Source organism: Bactrocera latifrons, unplaced genomic scaffold (assembly GCF_001853355.1).
Source record: "Bactrocera latifrons isolate USDA-ARS-PBARC rearing strain unplaced genomic scaffold, ASM185335v1 scaffold_482, whole genome shotgun sequence".
Lineage (NCBI taxonomy): Eukaryota > Metazoa > Arthropoda > Insecta > Diptera > Tephritidae > Bactrocera > Bactrocera latifrons.
In genome coordinates this window covers 75,432-100,022 of record NW_017537137.1, presented here as the reverse complement: position 1 = coordinate 100,022, position 24,591 = coordinate 75,432, and the positions used below count along the sequence as shown (strand labels likewise).

General features: G+C 34.9%; 4 protein-coding genes and 1 long non-coding RNA gene across 5 annotated transcripts; 3 read left to right on the top strand and 2 right to left on the bottom strand.

Moving 5' to 3' along the window:
• Window positions 1–8,104: 8,104 nt before the first annotated feature.
• On the top strand, window positions 8,105–18,097 carry LOC108973515. The gene is made up of 3 exons (XM_018940835.1): window positions 8,105–8,671; window positions 17,372–17,545; window positions 17,649–18,097. The coding sequence occupies exons 1-3, from the start codon at window positions 8,617–8,619 to the stop codon at window positions 17,873–17,875; spliced, it is 456 nt and encodes a 151-aa protein (XP_018796380.1). The 5' UTR covers window positions 8,105–8,616; the 3' UTR covers window positions 17,876–18,097.
• A 79-nt stretch (window positions 18,098–18,176) lies between these two features.
• Window positions 18,177–19,632, top strand: LOC108973514. Its single transcript, XR_001993727.1, has 2 exons — window positions 18,177–18,349; window positions 18,705–19,632. It is a non-coding gene; the product is annotated as an uncharacterized LOC108973514 (long non-coding RNA).
• A 523-nt stretch (window positions 19,633–20,155) lies between these two features.
• Window positions 20,156–21,026, bottom strand: LOC108973513 (guanine nucleotide exchange factor MSS4 homolog). Its single transcript, XM_018940833.1, has 2 exons — window positions 20,726–21,026; window positions 20,156–20,664 (listed from the first exon to the last, which is right to left on the bottom strand). The coding sequence occupies exons 1-2, from the start codon at window positions 20,846–20,848 to the stop codon at window positions 20,371–20,373; spliced, it is 417 nt and encodes a 138-aa protein (XP_018796378.1). The 5' UTR covers window positions 20,849–21,026; the 3' UTR covers window positions 20,156–20,370.
• Window positions 21,027–21,224: 198 nt separating this feature from the next.
• On the top strand, window positions 21,225–22,873 carry LOC108973512 (coiled-coil domain-containing protein 97). The gene has a single exon (XM_018940832.1). It carries the CDS (start codon window positions 21,368–21,370, stop codon window positions 22,580–22,582), a length of 1,215 nt encoding a protein of 404 aa, XP_018796377.1. The 5' UTR covers window positions 21,225–21,367; the 3' UTR covers window positions 22,583–22,873.
• On the bottom strand, window positions 22,725–24,425 carry LOC108973511 (methyltransferase-like protein 14 homolog). The gene is made up of 5 exons (XM_018940831.1): window positions 24,381–24,425; window positions 24,249–24,321; window positions 23,977–24,180; window positions 23,572–23,914; window positions 22,725–23,517 (listed from the first exon to the last, which is right to left on the bottom strand). The coding sequence occupies exons 2-5, from the start codon at window positions 24,312–24,314 to the stop codon at window positions 22,907–22,909; spliced, it is 1,224 nt and encodes a 407-aa protein (XP_018796376.1). The 5' UTR covers window positions 24,315–24,321; window positions 24,381–24,425; the 3' UTR covers window positions 22,725–22,906.
• Between the last annotated feature and the right edge of the window lie 166 nt (window positions 24,426–24,591).

The following is a 24,591-nucleotide window of genomic DNA, read 5'->3' as shown; positions in this document are numbered from 1 at the left end:
TTTCGGCATTAAACTAGAATATATACGATATTTTGATTCACTGAATTTTACTACGAGATCTTACATTTGAACGATATTTACGGTATAAAACCTAACGGAAGAACAAGAACTTTGAGAGTTGAATATATGGGGGCTTACGCAAGTACTGACCCAGGTGTACACATTTTTGACATAAGAGTAAATTATTATTGGGAGAAGATTTCTTCTCTCTCTGAATGCAATAATAAATAATTATTTTAATAAAATAAATAAATTGTAGGTAAAAAATCAGACATGACCACTGAGATCCATATATTCGATATATGGAGGTCATGCTCCGATTACAGAATTTTTAGACACAAGATGACATATCTTAAAGAAACTATTTGAGCAAAAATTCAATCGGATAACTTTATTTGTGCTTAATGAATGCACTTCGAAGTGAGTGGAATTTAATATTATTTTATACTCAGTAAGTTTGGTCACCCGTTTTTCCATTGGTCTCATTATCATTTATGTATAACCTTATATATTGGGTCTTTGCCAAAATTTACTCCATACCCCAAAGTTGCAAACCACAAGATTACTTCAGCGTTTGTATTGCGCGGAAAATATTACAAATAATAAGTCAATTCTAACTTATTTAATAATACCCTTCAAAGTAAGCATTTCTCACGCCTCCATGTATAATTGGTTGATATATGGTATAGTATAGATATGTTTGTAATATTTTGATGTATAATTTCATTTCATTCAAAAACAGATTTGTCTAAGCAACTTTCTGAGTATATTATACGTTATAGTAACTACTTATTAAAATTCTACATACATTCCACTCACCCACTTATATCAATTCTAGCTCATATCCAGTTTAAGCCAGCTTAAGCCCGTTAAAGGGCAGCTAACGTAATGCTAATATGCTTTAGCAGATTTCATTATAAAAAAGTCAGCAGCTAAAACTACCACAATTGTTTTTTTTCTTTGTTTTTTTGTTTGCGAGTGTGGAAGTTTAAGGTATAATTACCGGGTATGCGGCAAAATTACGGCCCGGCAATTTATTGTAAATTGCCCAGCTATCAGAGGTGTCAATAAATACTTATGATGTTTAAATTATACTCATTAAATTCGTGTGCAAATTGATTTTTTTTTTTTTAATTATTAGACTAATAGTTTGATTTAAAAGCATCAAACTATCCATTAAGTGGTCAGCATACTACAATTATTATTGTTTATTATAGTCAATTGGAAATCTAACATTGTCCAATTGTCGTAATTGACAGTAAATATTAGCCGTTTCTGTTCATCAGAGTTTAGATATTGGTGAAACGAACACACAACTGGTATGAATAAAATTGACTGTTATAACAATTTTTGCATATTTTGTATTCAATTAACTGAACTGTACTGTTGCTTTGACCGATTTTAGATAAAAAGTTTGGAAGCTACCATTTACGGCTATTACAGATTTGCTTACATATTTGAGAGGTGCAGGAATTCGGACTTGCTTTAAATTTGCGGCTTCTAGCCTATGTAATGTTATTGGCACTACCCGATAATTCGAGTGATTTTTTTTACGAAAACTTAATCAATCTTAGCAGCCCGTGAACCCACTTTTCTGAGTATTTTTTATCATCGAACTATTTTTTATACGAGCAATTTTCAATGCATTCAATGTTTTGCATATTTTCGCAATTTTTTTTTATTAATATTTTAGAAGAAATGTTAAATTCACACCCTCATATTTCCTCGTAAATGCTCAATTTTTGAGACAAAAGACCTCAATATTTTACAAATTTATTTGGATATGGTCGTCACGAATTTCGACGTCATTTATTTGCCGCGAAAGTTAATAAAATTTAGGAAATACAAGACTTATTAGCTGTTTAAAAACCCAATCAACTCAAAAACAAGTAAGTATACCTATGTATAAATACAACTTTTCTGTATCATAAATAATAATATATTGTCTCTTTATTTCAGAAACAATAAGACGTGGAGAGTCCATTGCTGTTTAAAGCCGGAAAAAGACATATACAGGTGAGTCTATTTTTCAAATATATTCCAATCTTTCTATATACTGTACATATATGTACTAATAAGTTCCATTATTCGTACATTTAAAATACAACTTATGCTAGAAAAGCGCAGTATTTCCACAATCTCACCTCAGTCGAAAAAATGTTACAAACGTATATAGCTTTCCTGACCTGTCTCTTTTTTCACATACATACATACATTCAAATATCAAATGGAAACTTGTTCCTGAATGTATATCTAAAGATGACTTTCATAATTCCATAAAGGTTCGATCTACAGAAAATCCATAAATTTCATTACAACGCAGAAAAATGAATTTGAGATTCATATTATACAAAATTACAAATAAAGTTAACAATATGAGGTTCATATCCTTTGAGAAAAACCTAGATTACCACCCATTTGTCTACTTTTTTCATTCTTTTTTTAATAACACTAATTGTTATCCAACCTACTGTACAAAAATATGTATGCTCGTATATAAATATCAGAGAACGTCTATCCAGAGAACTTAAAATGTTTTAAATATGTTTTAAGTTCTCTGGTCTATCGTGATATGATTTCTCTGATATGCGTTCTCTGTACATATGTAAGATTACCAAACATTGGTAAAGCTTTACCACACTGAGTTCTAAACAGCAAAAAAGCTTCTACTTCTAATAATTGAACCTAAGCATTAGAAGCTTGTGTAAGCTTGAAATCAAATTTTCCGGTAACACAGGGTGGTATAAGCATGTAATTTTCTTATTTTTGCATTCTTTAACCGAAAAATGAGCTTAAGGAAGTTAAATAAATATGTTGTTGATATTCAAAATTTGCTTATTTTGGATATTAATCTCTCTAATATTTTTTCGGTCATTCTTCATAATTTCTCTACTTCATATGTTTAGAATCCATTCTCCTTCCAAACATATTGTACACGTAACCAATTGCAAGGGAGTATGTGGATACCACACCAAAGTGGTAAAATTGCTTGCTATTCGAGCTCATTTTGATTGTATTAGTCTATACAGTTTTTTCGTCGATTAGTTACCATCAAAGACTTAAAGAATTTAAGATGACTACTAAATATCATTGTAATATCATTCAGCACAATTTATTACAAAATTGAAAAGTTTGATATATTATATTGCCCAACTATGATGAGGTTCGGATAGCAATTACCCACCTGAAGAACAACAAAGCGGCAGAAGCCGACAGATTACCGGCCAAGCTATTCAAATACGCCGGCAAAGACGCATCAGCTTCTTTGCAAGATATGGTTGGCTTAAAGCATGCCCGTCGAATGGAACCTAAGTGTTCTATGCCCAATCCACAAAAAAAGGGTGAACACGTTCTGAGCCAATTACTGTGGGATAAGCCTCCTTAATGTCGCATATAAGGTCTTATCAAGCGTAGTCTGTGAAAGACTAAAGGACAATGTCAACAAACTGATTGGACTTTTTTCACCATGTCAAGTCGTAAATAACTCAAGTTAGACAAAGCCAACAGGTGCTACTTCGGATTGAATAGGCAATTGAGAAGTAAATTCCTCTCTCGACGAACAAACACCAAACTCTAAAAGTCCCTAATCATTCTCGTCCTGCTATATGGTGCGCAGGCATGGACAATGACTTCATCTGATAAGTCGGCCTAAGGAGCAGTCCAGAGAAAGGTTTTTGGTCCTTTGCACATTGGCAACGGCGAGTACCGCAGTTGATAGAACTACGAGCATTGACGTTGACATAGTTCAGCGAATCAAGAGACAACGGCGGCGCAGGCTAGATCATACTGTCCGCATGGTAGGAAACACTCCAGCTCTGAGAGTAATCGACGCAGTACCCTTCGATGGCAGCAGAGGAAGGAAATACCTCCAACTCCGTTGTACAGATCAGTTGGAGAAGGACCTGACGGCTATCACAAAATGGTGCCAAATTCGGTTATAACCGCGTAAGCGGTGTCTACGCCGGTAAAGAAGAAGGCGAAGAGTGCAAAAAAATTTGTTCATCCTAAATCCAACATTTAATTTACATACATACATACATACATACATGTTCTCATGCAATTTACGTGCTAAAAATAAACGAAAATTTCCATCAGAAAATTATTTTCGAATTAAATAACCATAGAACCAAAAAACAAATATTACTTAAAAGGCATTATAGTTGAAAAAACACTAACACTCATACAAATCATCGCAACATAATCATATGGACATCAAATGCTTAGCTAGAAGCATATGTAAATACATTTACAAAAACAAATCACTGTACATATCAGCGCAAAAGCATGCATATATGTATGTAAGCAAATTAAATAAATGAAAGTGGTAATGACATCAATTGAGGGTACAAATAGAGCCCTGTCCACCCGCACGGCCCACACACAACCTGTTGAATAGTCAACGCAGCAAATCGTGAATTGCAGCAACAAAAGCGACAGCAATAAATGGCGACGAACTACATTGATTAGTGAATCCATCAACAAAAATAACAAGCAAACATATAATCCGCAGTGCAGTTTGAAACGATCGCGAATTCACAGCTGGACAGACAGATAATAGGCGGACAGTTGTGCGAGAAAATCGGCCTTTGGTGTGGCAACAAAGAAACACACATACCTGTGATCATATACTTGTATGGGATGTGAGTACAATAGCATCAAAAATTTATAATGCCACACATTTGACAAATGAAATAAAAAGAAAAGTAAAACAAAATTTAATGGAACTAGTAAACACTGAGCGAATAAATCAGATTTCGTAAAAGAATGTAACCGATAAATACAGGTGAATTTAGAATTTCTAGTGCATTAAGTCCGTAAGTAATGCAGAGAGGGACTGGTCCGCACTATGACCAAGGTAAAATGCAAAACCATAGAAACATAAACATAGAAGTGCTCTATAGCTTTCTATTTTTCGGATTTGCCAACTAGAGACTCCTTAAAAATTGCAGTCGGGACCCAACAAACAATTTTCTCTTACAAACAGCAAAATTTGGATTGCTTTCTTCAATGTTAAAAAAGTTAGAAGCAAAAATAAAGTTTGTTAAATATTACAGTTCTAAAAAGTCTATAAAGGGGATGATGTATACCAGTCACATAGACCGAACAGCCCGAGTATTTATATATAAGCCAACTTTATTTTAGATTTTCGATAACAGAAAAGGTCGCCCAAATACATTAATGATAATTTCGGCAGTCCTGTCAAGCTCATTATGGTTTAGTGAGCGAAGCTCTACCGTGATTTATACTATCTAAGTAGTATAAATTGATCCAGAGAATTATAGCTTTACTAGATGACATACAAATCAAAAGAAATATACAAGTATTCAAGGACGAAATTCTTGCCAACTAGATATTAGATCTTGAATAAGGCCAGACGATTACATTTATGAATATTTAAGTACAGGATCCCTCAGGTTTCCTATCGTAAGCTCTATCCCAAAGGCTCCACCTGGGTACTTTTCCCACACCTCACGTCCCCTACCAAAACATTGAATAAAAAACAATATCTATTTGATTGTTTATCAAAAAATCAATTCAGTTTCGAATACTATGCTGATTAAGGTATGCGACCTCCTCATTATCATGACAATATCTGCACTTAAAAAATTCTTTCAATTCTCTGCTTTCAAAGTCGGTTAATTCTTTTATTTGGTTCGACTTTGTCACCGATCAGGAAGCGCACTATTAAGTTTAATTAGTCGCAGTGTCGCTGATTTTTCGACCAGACTACCATCTCGCTCTAGTTTACGCTGGTCAAGTCCGCAGTCAAATGATCCGCCTGAAAGTGGTGGTTACTTGGATCCAATGGCGGCCGTTTCGCACACGTCGCGTGTAGCTGATGTCAGATTATATCTGATGATCGCGTTGACAAAAGAAGCAGTTATCGCAAATTGAATTAACTGACTTGGAAAAAAATACTACATACATATGTCTGTATACTTGAGTACATTTGTAAGTGGAGGAATGTGTAATAAAAAGAATTATTAATGAATAACAACAAAGAATTGAGTTGACTATGCAACCATTAAGAGTTTAACGAAACTAGTTTTCATATGAAATTACTAATTATTACTAAGTAACAGGCAGACATATTAACGAAGAGATGAAAGTTATGACATGTTATAAGTTATAAAGTAAATAACCAGATTATTTGGAGAAGACCATGGCAGATATGAGACATTAAACGCATTGTGTTCTCATACATATTCAGAGACTTCTTCAATATTTTCGATTTTGAATCACTTCCTTTGTTGAAATTTTTGGGATTCCATATTTGCTTAACACCCAGATGAAGTGCTGTCTAAAGCCTCCTCGAACAAAATAGTTTAGGTTTCGGGGATGTTTCCAATGAAGAAGCTCTCATTTGGCAAATAGATTTGATGATGAAATCTCGTTTATGGATAAAGAGACTTTCATGCACCACCAAAGCACTTTGAACCTATCGTAAATATAAAGTTTTGTTGGTTCTCATAACTGTTTGATTTGCATAACAGTCTTCAGACTCATGTTAACGGTCCTTAGATCTTATTACATTTTATCAATATGCTGTTGATAGGTGAGTCTTTGTGATTTAGGAGAGGGTACAATAGACCTAAGATCACGGTGTATTCCTCTTCTACCAATCAATTCTCTGCAAACTGTTTGATCGAAAATCTCGAATTAAGCTTGTGATGAATTTTAGTAAGATAGAAAAATGGTTTTTAGAACGATGGCTCTGGTCTGTGTTGGATTTTTATTACAAATATCAACCCATCGAATCAACTAACATCATTCTGTTATAAAAATTTTATCTCATACGCCTTTTGTAACTGCTAGTGTAACCTCCCCCTGTACCTTCAAATAATCCCTCAAAGGAGGGCCGTACAAGCCTTATGTTGTTTTGGAGTGGACAATGGACTATTTAAGTCATTTTTCATGACATAAATGACCACAGTGTCTCCACAGAGCCAAACACTTTTGAATCAAGCACTTAAGGTTGGTAGCACGGAACATCTGCTAATTTACAAGTGCCTTTCGAATGGTTTTTGATCTCATAATGTTTTTCATGTTAATTTTCTTCTGACACTGTATCAGCCGCCCTGCTTATTTTTTCCGCTCTGCTACGGTTTGGAAGATTATTTAGGTTATGGTTTATCTTTAGATTTTGCCAAAACACTCCTTAAGAATTCTTCGAAAAGAAATGTCAAAAGCCGATTTGTAATTTCTTTTTTTGACAACTTTAATGTGATCTAAAAAAATTTAGTTTAATTCCCAGGGCATTAATTTTCCTATATATAGGTATAACAGTTCTCAAAGATAAACAAAGCAATCCTGTATTGTGTCATAACTATCAAATAACAATTAACCTTACAGTTGCCCTCCACTCATTTCTAAAATGATTGTATTTCCTTTCCTATTGCCATTGACCACCTACAAGGCTTAACATTGAAGGAAATCACTGCACAGCATAGCATGTCACCGAAAGGGGTTTTCATATTACTAATAATCTAATAGCTGCGACAACAACCAGTCAGTCAAACAACTAACCGACTAACTGCCATAACCCATACTAGAGCAGGCGCCTACAAATCCGCACACAAGCCAACACTTGCCACGCCAGGATACTCCAATAACCTCTTGAACCAATGACTCAGATTTTGTATTGCCATAGCAGAAAGTGTGGCGACAAGCGGCGAAGTCAAATGCTCCACTTTGATATACACACTAGAGAGAGAAAAACGAGGCAAGAACATACGACGCAAGCTTTGCGCTCCCCAAAAGCTCCACCTGGCGCTTTACAACCCCCGAGGTAAAGTTGCTGAGCGCAAACGATAACGACGACGACGACTGAGCGCGGCACATTGCTGTGTTGTTCTGCTGCTAATTGTAGATGCTTGCATTATTTTATCGCTATGAGTGTGAGTTAGTGTAACGTCAAGCAACCCGTCTGCTGGGCCGAACTCATATAAACTTTAACAATGCAGACGAAGAGACTGAGAGTATGTGGCAGTCGTTAATTTTCTAAATCACAACAACAATGCTACGTTTTCTTTGTGCAACCGCGTAGCTCAGCGCGCGTATGTGTGTATGTTGGCGTTGCTTCTTCCATCCAATTATTTCGTATTCTTACCCCAATTTCTGGGGGTGTGCGCTACTACAAGACTGTCGTCGCCATTTAAACCACACTCCGGGCTCGTTACACAGCGAACTCAACTAAACTAAAACTCAACTCGACTCGAGTCAACGCGACTCGGCTCGACGGCTCCAGTGTTCTTCGACGCATAGTACACATTCATTTCGCATCGCGCTTTACCTCGAACGCGTGCTACGAACGCCGAACGCGCCACTTTTCGTTGATAGTGTCGGTCTGAGTTAGATTTGGTGGTATACCAAGAATACTAAATTGAAAAAAGCAATCAATTTTTTTTTTTCTCGAAAATATTGATAAGAATATAACGTTGCAAAAATTACTGCCAAATTTATTGATTAACCGTTGGTGGCACAGTGGTGAGCGCGCAAAGCAGTGTAGGCATATAGAAATTTTTACTGTTCACAAAGTAGAATTTCTTTCGAATATTAATTAATTACGTGTCGTTGTTGTTGCACTTAGAGGAAATTATATAAAATCAAATTACAATGCAGTCAACAATCCTCGCTAGTGTTTTGGTGATTCTATTGGCCGTACAGCAGGGTAAGTCAATGGCCGCGATACTGGATATTATACAACCCATAGCCATTGTGTATGCATGTGTGTGAGTGTGTGTGTGTATGTACGAGCGCAAAAATTACATAATGCTGAGATGTACAACGTTTTCGTGCCCCAAAGCAGTGCCACAAAATGAGAGTGGAAGGATATGCTTAATTTAAATTCAACTTTGCACGCCTGTAAATATAGAAAATATAAATTTTCGTAAATAAAAAACTAAAAAATTACGAAATAATTTTCTTGAAACCCCGTTCTCTTCAGTCAAGCACATTATACGAAAACTTGCTACATATAGTATATACATACATAAGACCATATGTATTTACTTGTGCTGCGTCAAGCAACGTAAAAGCTGTGTGTACACATTCTCAAAGCAGATTAAATAATTCACTCTCTTCCTTGCTGCCTCAACACTTTGCTTGCTCCTCTTGGTCTCACCTCAACTGCACTGAAGTTATCTTAACTTATTTCCCTTTATTTCCTCATTCTCTTCGACTCGTGCTCAAAAAGGAAAATGCCTCCTCTTCACAAACGCCCTGTTTTCAAATGCAACCGTGTCCTCCTCCACCTCTCCCCCTCATCGTGTAAGCTCAAATCTCATATTGCAATTTACTCATTTGTATTATTTGCCCTACAATTGGTGCTTGTGACATTTCATTGCGTGTCATGCTCATATTTTGTTGTCACATACACCCCCACCCTCAGTTATTGTGCTCATGTGTGATATATACGCTAAGTACTTATTTACATACATATATGCTCATATGTATAATTTATATACTCATACTGTTTATAATATCACTACTTGGTCTAGGTTCATTAAAGAACCGTCGATATCATATAACATGGATACTGAGGCTGTGCTCTATATATAAATTATAATAAATGTTAAGTACTTTCGAAAATTATTTGTTGGTCATTTATTTGACCGATATTAAATATAATCACAGGTTTTTTGGTTCAAAACTTTTTCATCAGCCATATTTTGGCTCTAATAATCCACAAATTCTATTGCATAGGCTTATAACGACCATAATTTCTGCTAATGCTCTCTATAAAAAATACACCCCCTATGCACTCGTTCCAGAGGATCTCATTAGCAATAGCAGAGATCACCCTGCCTTTAGAAACAGTATGCGAGATTATCTTTTAAAAAGAAGAAATTTTATATTCACATCAGAGCTCCTGAAGCTCTTTGTGGGAGTAACAGATATATATGTATTTATAAATATAAAGGCTCCAATGCGTGGAGTATCTACAATAATAAAATAAACAGGTGAATAATGTACATGCTCATTTATTGATATGATTGGCCGACTAAACGCTCATCCTAACACTGTTAACGCTGGAATCATTCATTACTATATTTGTTTATTAAAGTTGTAAGCCAAAAAGTCGTAAATATATTGGCACATCTTCATGGACCAAAAAATCTTTCAACATACAGACCATACCAAAGCCATACCAAAGTACAGGTATCTTGGAGAGTGTTGCTTGGTCACGTGTCCGATAAGCCTCTAGGAAAGTCTTTACTTCTGTTAAACTGAATTTTGAGAAAGAGGCGTGCTCCAAAGAAAAGCTTTATTGACAGAATAAAATTAATATGATTATTATTTGTATTATTATAACCGAAAAAATAACTAAAAACCACTTCCTTATCTGAGAAAAGAAAAGTTTCATGAAAGCCTTCGGATTAAACAGAAAATGTTTCTTAATAACAGTCTTAGTGTTTTTCGTAAAATGCTTAAAAGTTCGGGGTTACAAATACATGTGTATACCGTATAAGTTTCTTATGAAAGTTGGAAAGAAAAACTAAATTATTTTTTATAATGTTTTAATAAAAATATACGCTTAAGTCAAACTAAAATTAGAGACAGAGGAGAAAAAACATTAAATTTTGATTGACATACTTCTGTCTCTCCGTCCATTAGCATTCCATAAGCTTTTTGTAGCCTAAAATTCTTTAATGCATTCCCACAACTCATTCGCTTCTCCGCTATTGTTCTACATTAGACGAAAGAAGCACAACTTACTTAACTTGCTTCATTGTTCATTGAAAGTTCCTCTAAAAGGATAATATAGTTTTACTCACACTTTCATAGACATGCACGTACAAGTGAAATTGCCAGCAGGAAACTTTAAGACATTTGTGCGAAAATGATGGAGGCAAATCAAAGCAGTGAAATAAAAATTAATTAATTAAGTTTGAATTGAACTAAATATTTTTTTTTCTACGCATTTTAGTAAAAAAAAATTTCAGATTTTTTGCTATTAAAAATCACCTTAATTTTAAGTGATACAGTGTTTTAAGAGAAGTACATCGCTTCATAGCTTACGAGTACTGCAAGCATATAGTAGAATGCTATAAGTAATTTTTGCTTATAATTGAATGGCAGTCACGAAATTTATTTATATGGCTCAGACGGTCTCAAAAACATTGTCACGTGATGATTGTTTCTAAAAATGTAACACAAGTGAGAGTGACGCCAAACAGAAAATGACGAGCCATCATCTCATATTGAATATAAATTTGCGTAAATGTATGTATTCAGTGTAATCAATTCAGGCCTCTATAAACAATTGCTGTAATTGAAGGCAACAATTAAATTGCAGTTCTCAGCAGAGAACTGAGTATGATCGAAGATAAGGGCGTCACAATTCATATTTATTTATATTTAGATATAATATTTTACAGCCATCACAAATTGAAAAATCTTGATTTTAAATATCGAAGTAGGTCTAAGAGTTATGTAAATATGTAGAACTTAGTACGAGTTTTCTACTCGTTCATCTCTGAAATAGCGATCTAGTACAATTTTGTGAGTTTTTTTTTTTTTGAAGGCTTAGTCTATCTAATTCGGATTTTAAAACACATTTAGTCCCTTAAGTAATCGATCATATTTTATAAAGATGTTCCTCAGGATGAAATACACCAGAGGCGTAGGCAAAGTAGGTTTTAGGGAGGAGGGGTTTAAAAAGTGACTTGCATTGCATTTGTGCCTCGTGTCAAACGAATCAATTTACGCGCAAAGTCGTACAACCCTGAAATAAGGTAACTAATGATCTCTTTTTGATTTGAACCTACATGTAGGATTTTCACCCTGATAGTGAGTTGATGACTGTCATGAACGCCTCCTTACCTTCTTTGCTTTCCTTCCCGCTCGTCCTCAAAACGTCAAAGGATACGTGGAAAGAAGTACAGACAGATATTTCCACCAGACCAAACACCACACCAAAATGTCAATTTAGGGGAATGTGATGGTTGTTCATGAATCATTTATGGATATTCTTCGCACCAGCATCGACAGTTTTGTTCATTTACAGCATCACTCAAATGAAAGTGAACCTCATGGGAGAAGGTGATTTTCTTAAAAAAAATTAGTTATCATTTTCAAGTTGTTCCAAGGCGAAATCAATAAATTCACGACGTTTACGGTAGATTCAGATTTTTAAGAGAATACAGTGAAAAAAATTACAGATCATGACATAATAAAATTGCCCGAAACGACACTTAGAAATCATATCATCCATATTGGAAACCTCGATTTATCAGCATACGGTGGCAGCTTCAAGTTCTGAGGATCATATTTTTACCCATACCATATCGACCAACAGAATGCTGCTTTTATCTTCAACAATTTATTTATTTTATAAAAAAATAACAAAATGCTTTTTCAGACTTTCCATCCTTGTGAATAGCTCTCTTTCTCTCTAATAAGCTCTAATAAGCACACTGTCCGCTTCAATGGCAATAAACAAATATAATTAAAATATTCATAGGAAAAACAATGTTATTATCAGCAAAATTTGTTGTTCTCCATGCAATTTCTGCAATTCACAAATTTGCAACACGCTAACAACGCCAGCGCAATGCGACTTTTCTAAAACATTTGTTAGAAATAGCAGCGTATAAAAAACTCACCGGCTTACATGAGATTCTATGCATGTATACACATTTCAATAAACATAGAAATTTAGGTATGTATTTGCGCCCATTAAATTTGTACAGATTTTTACAACAAAAAATTAACTAAATTTGCAGTCGGCGCGCGGCAATTGCACTAAATTGCGTAATTTTTCTGCACCTTTTTGGGGTTTCACATTGTTTATGTTGTTGTTGTTGTTGTTGTTGCTACTTATATCACTTACTTTGAACATTAAGTTCAATTAGTTAGTTAATTTTCACTTTATGAAGCTGATAGGCTGTGGCTTAAGGCCCGAGACTCGTTGTTTCTTTCAAATTCATCGGATTTGCAGTGAATCTTCAGCGCAAAGAGGTTTATATTCATATATGTATATACATATGTATATATGTACTTCTGGAGGTCATAAGTGGCAACTTATTTACTCTAAATGTCTACGTGACATGATTACGTTGAAGTTAAGTAGTTAAGTTAAAGTACGATTGAGTTAAGATTCTTGGAGAGTAAGATTTTCGAACAGATTCTAACATACATTTGCTTCGAATTCCCTAAAAGCTAGTTTAATAATGATATATTAAAAAAAAAACCTTACTCGTTCGAAAAAATGAATCCTCAACTTCGAATATTGCTAATATCTAGCAACTAGGTTGCATTTTTAGTCTACAATAACTTACATATATTACTTATTTGTTTTGAGATTTCACAATTTGAGAACAATTTTTCCAAGAATGTTCGTTTGTATGATTTTTAATTTCTACAACGCTCAAACTACAACCCTGCGGTTTCAAATCCACCCAGCGGATCATATTGAATGCATTTACGGTACCTTGCTTGTGATCACTCTCAATAAAGCAAAAGCAAATCATAACCATATCAATAAGAAATTAATAGTCTACTTTGTGTGTACCAATGTTTGCTTACAAGTAATAACAACAATTACTCATATTACTTACATTTATTTGCATTTGAATTTATTATTGACAATTGGTCAATACTTTGATCATTGCATATCGATATCTGATTACTTCGCGGCTTGCCTTGGCAATGAACGCGGCAAGTTATTTGCGTCAAGTGTCGTATATTGTTGTCGCTTGAATATACAGACATACATATACATATATTTGTTGCACATAAGTATGTAAATATGAGGCGATTGTATTAATCAAGTGTTTTGACGGAAGGAAAAATTCAAAAGATTTGAAAAATTGTTTTTCTTGAAACTTGAAAAAAAAAACTATTAGCATACCTATAATGATACTTTATTTGTTTATAAACGTATATCAAATATAACAGTTAATTTGCAGCTATAAGCCATAGTTTTCCGAAGTGAGCAATATAGCTGCCTAAATAAGAAAAGCAGGCCTGGCAAATGCTCAGGTGACTCTCAGGATAGGATTTCATTTTAAAGTCAAGAGATGACTTGGCTGCCAGCTGTCTCTATATATGTAAGTAAAGCAGACATCGTGCCTAGCGAGTTCTTAGGTGAGTCTCACGCCTCAATGGAATGTGATATGAAAGTCAGTAATTTCAGGTTAGAAACTCTATAAAAGAAGGACACCGTGCCTTGAGAGTCACGAAGTGACTAATCTGACTCTCGCGCCGCGATGTGATTTTGCGCGAAGCTGGCGGCCAGCTGGGTCTACTTAAGTAAAGCAAGTACAGTGCCTGCCCAGTACTTATGTTACTCTCACGCCGCGATTTTATGTAATTTAAATCTGTACAATTTCTTCGAACATTGCTTTATTTCGTAAGACAATAATCAATACCAAATGTCGGGAAGATTTTTCATCAAACGAGAAAGTTTTTCATACAATGACTTGATTCCGATCGTTAGATTTGTATGACAGCTATACGCTACGGCGGTTCCGTCAAATGAGTAGCTTCTTGAGGAGGAAAGAACGTGTGTCTGGTCCGTATCTCAAGATCTGAAGGTTCGCGTATATGCAGAGAAATGGGCAGACGGGCATGTTTAAATTGACTCAGATCACCATTCTGATCGCGTATGTATCTATTTTATATAGTCTCCAACACGTTTCCTTCTGGGTATTACAAACTTCGTGGAAAACTTTAGATACCCTGTTCAGTTTATAAATTTCCACGAATTTGTTATGATGCCTAGTTGCGATCCATATGCTTACGACGAAATTAAAACTAATTAGAAAAGACACGTCTCATTTCTTCAAAAAAAAAATCAACGACAGTAAAATTTGTGAATTAAATCAGCTTCCAAGCATAGTTCATTATATTCAACACCTAGTTCTTTAATTTTTGATGAGCACATACATATTTACCATATTAACGTGTATACATGTATGTACATATGTATATGTTTGAGCAGCTCATACTAAATTAACCAATCTTTAACAAAAGCAAACAAACACTTAAATGCATATTGAGTGCACTTCGGCGTTTACAAGCACGCCGCACAGAAATAAAGACGACATTTGTCAATCGCACAAGCCTTTCTTTTTCTTCTTCTCCTCCTCCTCCATATCCGCAAACACGTAGATATTCCATACCTTAATGATATGAATCCACTTTTTTGCTTATAATAAATGTGCTTACCAACATTTGCACAAGCTGCCGTCTGAGTGTGCAATTAACTGTATACGATGTACCGGTATTGTACCGTTAGCTTGCAATGTAGCACCCTTAGCACTGTAATGCTATTACATACATAACCTCACTTCTGCTGCAACATTTCACCCACCCGATAAGCTTACTATTCGTTAGTGCCGCTATTTTTAAATCTTGCAATTTGTTGTTGTATCGTTGCACAAAGCGTCCAGTGCACGCTTCAGCGCCTTTGTGCACATAGTTAAAATTAGATAATCCATATTACAGCGAGTGCATAGCGGTAGCCAGCAGGAATTTGCTGTTGCCAAGGACGTCCTGCAAGAAGCGAGTGTGCAAGCATGCCACTCCTTTGGCGTAAAGTGCAGGTGCAGCTGGTGCAAAAATTGAGGATGTGGCATCAAGTCTGCGCAGCTGTTGTCATAAATGAATCGAGAGTTTTTTAGTGCGGTTTTTATTCCAAAGTAGGAACGACTTAATCATTGGATTTCATGATTGACCATCATTGACAAGTGACATTCCGGTTAATTTGGCAATATGGATTATCGAGTATCCGAAGTAAATAAGTCAAACCTCTGAATGTATTATTGTCTTCGGTCCTAGACAATGCCCCGCTAGAACAGATCCAAATTTATGGCGTAATGGCCCCTTTTGCGACCTTTACAGTTATTTGTGCCTAAATTTCCGGTAATAACCTATTCAATTATCTCTGAGAATCTCAAAAGTTCAACATTAAGATGTCTAGTGTGAAATAAATCTATAAATATCGCTAAATATACATATTTAAACTTCATACATATATACAAGTTTAGTTTCAACCGAAGCATTATTATTTAAAGCAACAAATTAGACACTATTCTTCCTTCCTTTCATTTGACTGCTTGCAATTTTATACTTTTAGATGAGCAGTCTTCATTTATAGATACATGATAGAGCTATCAAATGTCCTTAGATATGTGTAAGAAAGAATTCTCTACAATACATACATACAAAATAATTCCTATTAAATGATGTTTTAGCACTTATCTAGCTCCTTTAAAGTTGAAGAGAACCGCTCGGAGTCGCTTGAATTCGATAAGCCGAAAGAACTTAAGTCGGAAGTCCGAAAAGAAGCTTTTCTCTTGATGGATTTAGACTTAGACTAGGCCTGAGAAAGTGATATCAACCGATTGGTAACCAGTCAATAGTCAGCTCTAGTGTTGGATCTATAAACCACCGTCTAGCTTGGCAAACGTGACTAAAAACAAAGCTTCGAGTTCACAGTGCGACCTAACTTAACATAATCCGCTGGAAAGAAATCCAAAATGAAGATTATTCTTCCTGATTGGCGGAGACACTGCTTATGCGATTATAGCCGACATTATTCCAACAGCGCGTCAGTCCTTCTTCCATTTCGCTGTTGGCGCCAATTGAAAATTCCAAGTGTAGTCAGGTCCTTCTCCATCTGCTTACCCCGGCTGGAACTGCGTGGAATACTCTTAAAGCTGAAGTGTTTTCATCCATTCGGACGGCATGACCTAGCCAGCGTAGTCGCTGTCTCTTAATTCGTTGAACTACATATGTATGTCAATGCCGTCGTATATCTCGTACATATCATCGTTCCATCGGCTGATCCGCCATTACCAATACGCAAAGGACCATAAATCTTTCGCAGAAAGTATTTTTCGAAAACTCGTAACGCCGACTCATCAGATGTGGTTATCGCCCTTGTCTCTGCACCATATACATAGCAGGACGGGGATCATGAGTGACTTGTGGAATTTGGTCCTTGTTCATCGGGAGGCCTTTACGTCTTAATTGCCTACTAAGTCCGAAATAGTACCTGTTAACAAGAGTTATTCTGCGTTAGATTTCGAGGCTTCCGTTGTTGTTGGTGTTAATGAGACTTCGAAGTTGTGACTGTCTACAGTGACGTAGAAGCCAAGTCGCGAGTGCGTCGACTGTTTGATGACAAGAGATAATTCGTTGGGTTCTCGTTTTAAAACAGAATCTAAAACAACATTGCAACCAGTTATGGAATTAATTATTTTAAGACGACTTAGCGCTACCCGTTGAAAAACGACCAGAGATTCAGAAAGAATTGTTTTTATTTTTTAGGTTATGAAATAATTTCTAGACCCACAGAGTTATAATCAAACTCAACATTATATATGAAGACTAATAACCTAAAACTTCTCTGTATTTCTAGGTGCCGCCATCAAGTGTTACGTATGCAACAGTCACAAGGATGCCAATTGCGCACTGGACATACCGCCAGAACACTTACTGAAGGACTGCGAAGAGGATTATTCGACACGCGGCAGAGGTATACCGACCTACTGTCGCAAAATCTCGCAAATCATTGAATTCTCAGTAAATAACTGTAAGTACTTGAATACATAACAAATAACGGTAAACCAAATTTGTTGAAAACTTGAAAATGATGTATGTAATTTGACACTTTTTACACTTTTTGCTACTTGCAGTACCACCAGACAGTCGTGTCATACGCTCTTGCGGTTTCCTGAATCAAACATCGACCAATTACTGTTACCAACGCGCCGGCTTCGGTGGTCGCCAAGTGGTCTGCTCCTGTGACAAGGACAATTGTAACGGTGCTGGCGCGCTCAACCTGTCCATCGGTGTGATGTTCGCCGCTGCTGCCGCCAGCGGTTGGGCTGTACTATCACTGCTGAAACGTTCATTGGTTTAAAGCGCCATTTTAGTTTGAGTCTTGCAAAAAATAAAAACAAATTTTTCAAATATTTCACTCAACACTAGCTTGGCTTGTTAAACATACAGACAGACAGAAATATGTTTTTTGTATTAGTATCTTTTTTTCGTGCGGTTAAAATGATGTGATGTATTGTTGCTGTTGTTATTTAGCTTATTAACATCAAACTTTATTTGAAATGCTTGCGCTGCATATTTATTATTTACACAATTTCTTCACAAAATATAATTTCAATATATGCTAAGCGCATACATACACACATATGTATATACATAAAAGCATAAATATATGTATATTGTTTACGTCCGCTAAAGTACTATATTTAATTTTTAATAACACACAAACGCACATACAGTTAGTAAGGACAAAGATAAAGCGGAGGAGTTGTCGTCACTTAGCAGAAATTAGTAAAAAACAAAGCAAACGCCTCACCTGATGAAATTGGTTTTAAAGGTCAGTATCTATGCTTACAAATGTTCATATATACATACATATATACCAAGTGATCAAATTTGTCCCGGACTGGTTGATTCCTTGTCCGGATATAAATTCGGTTCCGTTCCGGCTACTCAGACTTCGACTGTCGTGGAAACGGTTTAGCCTAAGAGTCCTCTAAGACTCGGCGGCTTAACACATTTTGTTAATGTTTTGGGTGTGAAGTGTGCCAACGCTAGACTCGTTCCCGAATATAGTTTTGTAGTTTTTTTTTTGTCAGTCCGGGTCAAATTTGATCAGTTAGTTTGTATATATTAATTCAAAAATTGTTAACAGCTGTTAAAGCCGTTAATAAATGTTTACCTCTTTACAGTTAACGCGCCCAGTTTCATCAAAGTACATACATATATACAAAATTTAAACGCTCTCCTAACAAATAAAACAACAATAATAATATGTATATGAAAATAAACGTTTGATATAATAAAATCCAGTAGCAGTTCAGATTTTGCACAATTAGTAAACAAACAAAGAAAATAGCAAAAAATATGCGAAACGTTATATAAGAGAGCTTTAATGTAATAGATTTTTAATAATAAAAACTTTTTATAAATTTGAAGAAATTACCAAATTCTGCTGCTTTTTATATCAAACTCTTACAAAAGTAATTGAATTCGTTAAAAAATACTTAATTTGGAATCCTTTTTTATGTTTTATGCATTGCTATACTATTTATTAATTATTTTATTACATACAAACAAACACATACATAGATAAAACAACAAAAACGTTGAAACAAACCCTATTTACAAAAACAGCACACAAAAGCAATGTTTAACCAACTGTAAATCCACCAAGCGAATCTTTAGAAGAAGAACAGAAAAACATTTGAAACTGAATTCTTTATATGAAAAAATATTTATAAAGTTAAAATGGTACCAGCAGGCAGACAGTGCGTACATTTGGTGCCAATGGACGATTTTCGTTGTAAAATCGTTGTAAGTAACTAATTGTTAAAATAAAGGTAAAATAACGTACTAAATTCACAAGTATTGTAAAGTCATAATTTTGTTCTCGTTTTTGCTTTTAAAATGAAGCAAAAGCAAACAGCTGAAACCAAAAATTAGTTATAGTTTTGCTACGCAAGAAAATCGTTTAAATGCAAACATTTCATTTCAAATTGAAAATGTTTCGCATTTGATTTTCTCGTGTGATCTTTCTTAACTTTAAGCGATTATAAATGAAAAATAGTTACAATTATACAAATTTAAACGAAGAAATAAATGAAGAGTAAAATAAAATTTGACCAATCGCATTTTCTTTATACATTTATTTTTACTCAAGTGATTTGTAATTTATTTATATTATAAAAACGAAATGAAACCACAATTAAAATAAAACTATTGAAATTGTATATTACCAATAAACATTTAAGGACTGAGGTGCAATAACTTTATGGTACAAAACTTCGTTTCTGCAGGGTCGTCTCTCCTGTGTGTAAATTAAATATGAATGAATCTGAATAGTTAATAAAGGTAATTCAAATTATAAATTCCAAACGTTTGGGTAACAGGTTTTTAAATCTTCGGAGTATTCGTCAACCAATTTACATCCATACAAACTAAATTTAACTGTAGTAGGTAACTGCAATCTTTTCCGCTGCCGAGCAAGTTTCAGGCTGTTTTCCACCTACCAATTCTTAGTATAAACTACTTTTCATTTAATTTATAGTCGTTTTTTTTTTTTTTTGTAGATTCATTCGTAAAATTTAATTATTACCATTTTTAGTACATACAAAATTATATAAATACTTTTTTTTTTAATGTACATAAGAAATTATACATTTTATACAGAATGGTTTTTACTTTTTGCTATTTAAACAAAATGCTACATAAAAGTATGGAATAAAGTCAATGGTAGCAGCACAGGTATGCTTTTTTATACATACACTGTTTTCGTGTTACTCCCCAAATGGCAAATATTTATGTTACATCTATAAACACATGTACGGTCGTAAGTACATATGCATATTCGTTTTTCTATACATCATTCTCTTCCTCATCGGTTACTGGCTCCATTACGGCGTCTGGTTCACTGCCATGTCTAACACGTTTTAATGCTATATAACATTTTTTATTTGCTATTTCGTGATAACCCACTGGTCCCATCTCACAGTCGGCACATATCAAGAACTTACGGTTATCCACAGTGTTGGAGAAGCCAATATTCTCGAAGGTGAATATATCATCAATACACCAGAAGTTTTTGAGTAACTCCGTTTCAATAATTTCAGTGTCTTTACGATGTTTTTGCTGCATTAGCGGCATTTCGAACTAAAATAAAAGAGTATTTTTCTCGATATAAAGGCGTCACCGTATTTTTTTAAGAACTTACCTCATGCTCAACATAATCTCCGAATTGTGGTTTCAATATCAATGAATAGCAATAATTACATCGTACACTGTGTTTATTTTTATTATTTAATATTTGTTCTGGAATTTGTGCCTCATCCGTCATGGTTGATTTTCTGTGATTCTGTGATTCGATTTGTGCGCAATGCAATGCAATTATTTAGAAAAGCAATTAATTATCAGCTGTTATTTACAGCCGGGGAGAGAAACAAATATATCACATTTACAATGAATAGCTGCAACACGTGAAGAAGAAGAATGTAAATGTGCAATAGAAATTTCCATTTGGTAACCAGTTTCGGAGTAAATATTATAGAAAACATATTTTCGCAATTGTTCACACAAATTATTATTTATACACGAAATTACAAAAATATGATATTTTGAATATAATTTTTCTTTTCATAATATTCAATCTTTTTATAAATCCACTTTTATAATGTTTGAGTTTCTAAAAATTAAACCATCGTGAATGGTTTTATTTATTTACATTAGTGCCGTGAATTTTGTTAAAAGTGTATTAATACGCTTTAAGCAACAAATTATAATTTAATAAAGTAAGCCAGACTTTAGCTGTTCATGAAATATACTAATTAATTACCAAAGAGATACTGGATACAAGAAAATGACTGCAGAAGTAATCGAATCTCAAGCTTCTGATATCGACAGCAAAGCTACTCTTGATGCATCCAACAGAAATGATGTAAATACACGTTCGCCCGATCAACAAAGTCAAATTGATGAAATATGTGATTTTCTCAGTTTCAATGAACAAATTATCTTTAAATCGCAACAAATTGACGATCCGGAACTCTTACGCGATGAAAAAGTGAACATTGCTCGCGAAATATACAGAAAAAGTGCACAAACCTTTCTGATGCGTTTCGGCAGCTATTTAAACGAACAACATCTTGCTACATTTGCACAGATTGTTATAGCCAACAAAGAAAAAAATGATGAAATTGCAGTGCTTCTTATGGATTATCGCAATAAGTTGCATACTCGCAAGCGGGACGTAAAGAACCGCCGTTACGCGGCTATGCAGCAACTAATTTCGGATGGTGAATATTTCAGTGAGCAAGAAATGATGAAACGCGCTCCGGAACTGTATCAAGAGCTGATTGGACAATATTTAAGTGACGCAGAAAAAAAGCAAAGAGACGAGTATGACGTGAAAAACACAACCTTCTCGGGCATATTGATGCATACTATGGAACAACAGCAAATGCAAGACGTACTCAAATTAGCGGACAAGCAAAATGTCAAAAGCAGACAGTTGGAGCGTGCAATTGAATTGCACGATATTAGTGCAGATGACACAACACAAAGTACAGACGAGAAAATCGAAGAAAAAGAATGTAACACCATGGATGATGAAGTACCCGTTAGTTTCCGTCAGCAATGGGGTAATTTCGATAATGAACAAGTGGCTTGTTCAACCAGTACAAACAGCTATCTAGAACAGAAAAATAAAAGAGAAAAACACAGCAAAAAGCAAATAACAAAAGTCAACAGAGAACAAAATATAGATAACTTTATAACAGCAGGCGAACGGGATCTTCTGCGTCAAGAATTTATTGGTATTATGCATGAACAATTCCTCAGTGGTGGTGATAAGGATTTTGATTACACACAGGTGGATGATAATACGCAATTAGATGATCTCAGCCAAATAAATCAAGACAAAGAAGATGCTTATTTCGAAGAGAGCGACTATTCAGATGAAGAAGGCAGTGATATAAGAATAGAATCAAAGGAAAGTCTGGACGACGAAGAATCAGAGGATGATCTTGATGTGTTTATGAATCATTTAAATAAACACCATAGTTTACAGAAATAGATTTACGACCTGTTATACACATAAATTACAAATATAAATTATTTAAAAAAAAAAACCAGTGAACTCACCTGAAAAACGTTCGTTTTCTGTTATAATCCCCATTTTTCATACGCAATTTTCATTAATGACATAATCTTTAATATTGGGCATATAATTTTCGAGTTTATTTTTTGGTTTAAGAAATAACTTTTTACTTAAGTATATGTCAATGATATCTCCAATATTTGTTTGTGTAATTAAAATATGAAAAACCTACTTAAACAAATATAGACGTACGTATTACGGAATAAATATGCACTATTAGTTTTAGTAAAACTCTACAATTTATCTCGGTCGACCACGGCCACGTGGAAAACCGCGTCCACGTCCCCTTAATGCTTTACTATTAGCCGGCGGGCTTTTTGGACGTAAAGATTCAATGCGACTAGTACAACCGGTAGCAGGTGCTTCGGCAAAGTAAGTTTGATACAAATCGGCATTGAAATTGGAGTTCGTCAGTTCTGGACCAACTGTTAGCCAACCTGGTCGTATACTGGAATCGCGACCAAAAAGGTGCATACGTCGTCGGCCCAAACAGAAATGTTCAATTATATGAAATATTTCGATCGGTTTCTCAAAGCTCCCAAACTCATCTTCCTCCGAGATAATTAAATCGATGTCAACGTTAGCGTGTATGAAATCACCATCTGTTGAACGGCGTACAGTACCTTTTATACCCATTAAGCAGTGCTCTTTTGTACGTTGAAATACTGCTTTCGGTTCTAATTGTTTTGAATGACCAGGTTTGTTTATATTGGTACGTATCCAACAAATGTCTTCACAGCGTCGGAAACCCCACTTTTTCAAACAATTGCGACCCATATCTAAGCCTTCTGATGAACCGCACCAAAGAAATACAAATGACCGATGCGCTGCCACTTCACCTACATCTAAATCTGTTAATATAAACAATATAATAGTGGTAATAAATTAATGTAACGAATTTGTACTTAATATTTCCTCCCAGTTCCAAAATACTCGTGGCGCACCACCCACAGTTGCCACTGATGGTGCTGCTCTGGCATATTCCTCCAAGGGTGGCTCTATTAATATGACATCAAATTTAGTGCCTAGTGTTTTTAGGTCCAACGTTTTTAAGTCAGCTTTTAAATACATTGGTGCTGAAGCAGTATCCTGTATCAGCTTATCTTTCAAACGTATTAGTTCTCGTAGTTTTGGATATTCCTCAAATCGATCAGCCAAACCAACGTCTCTAATAAAATTTTGTGGCCGTTGTCCAGTATCGACAAAGTGTTGACAGTAGTCATTATGCGGATTAGATGATTGTGTGCCCTAACATAAAAATTCACGTTAATTTACATTTTAATAGAGGAAAAAACACGATTACAATCAACCTTTAGAAACGTGGAGGAGTCACGATAAATAATTTCCCCAGGTGTCTTTTTACCACCACTGCCCCCTTCATCCTCACGACTGCTTCCACTACCACCGCCACTTCGTTGCCCACTAAATCCGGCATAACTACTTCCTGATACATTATTCCATTCATCTGCTGTTCCAAGCACAATTTTTAGTTCATCTACGCTAGACAGGCCAAGCTTTAAATATGGAAGAAAATAATACATCTATTTAGCCAGCGGTTCTTGCATGTTTATGATCTACATACTGTTTGAGCCAATAATTGCTTTCGTTTGCGCGAACGCTCTTGTGATATTTTCAAAATATCACTCATTATGCAACTAGGAAAATTTATTAAATAATTATTTTTTAGATTAAATAAAATTTTAAACTAAATTACTTTTATCCATAAAACACCGGCTACAGAACAGGATTTGGATTACATTCACAATAAAAGGCTTTGAAAAATTAGTCATTCACAAACATATATGCTTTTTTTAAAAAATTGGGATTCTGTAGAATTTTATAAAGTACAGATTATTCTAGATTATTGTACAAATTTTAATAATAATCTGATAATAGAAAGAATCTTAAAATCAAGTTTTAGCACA

What these genes read in the sequence shown, in the direction of transcription:
- LOC108973515 (XM_018940835.1), top strand. Translation starts at nt 8,617, where the DNA reads ATGCAGTCAACAATCCTCGCTAGTGTTTTGGTGATTCTATTGGCCGTA. An exon ending in TCTATTGGCCGTACAGCAGG is followed by an intron (nt 8,672 to 17,371) that starts GTAAGTCAATGG and finishes CTGTATTTCTAG; the next exon opens with GTGCCGCCATCAAGTGTTAC. An exon ending in TGAATTCTCAGTAAATAACT is followed by an intron (nt 17,546 to 17,648) that starts GTAAGTACTTGA and finishes TGCTACTTGCAG; the next exon opens with TACCACCAGACAGTCGTGTC.
- LOC108973513 (XM_018940833.1), bottom strand. Translation starts at nt 20,848, where the DNA reads ATGACGGATGAGGCACAAATTCCAGAACAAATATTAAATAATAAAAAT. An exon ending in GAGATTATGTTGAGCATGAG is followed by an intron (nt 20,665 to 20,725) that starts GTAAGTTCTTAA and finishes CTTTTATTTTAG; the next exon opens with TTCGAAATGCCGCTAATGCA.
- LOC108973512 (XM_018940832.1), top strand. Translation starts at nt 21,368, where the DNA reads ATGACTGCAGAAGTAATCGAATCTCAAGCTTCTGATATCGACAGCAAA.
- LOC108973511 (XM_018940831.1), bottom strand. Translation starts at nt 24,314, where the DNA reads ATGAGTGATATTTTGAAAATATCACAAGAGCGTTCGCGCAAACGAAAG. An exon ending in AGCAATTATTGGCTCAAACA is followed by an intron (nt 24,181 to 24,248) that starts GTATGTAGATCA and finishes CCATATTTAAAG; the next exon opens with CTTGGCCTGTCTAGCGTAGA. An exon ending in ACTCCTCCACGTTTCTAAAG is followed by an intron (nt 23,915 to 23,976) that starts GTTGATTGTAAT and finishes TTTTTATGTTAG; the next exon opens with GGCACACAATCATCTAATCC.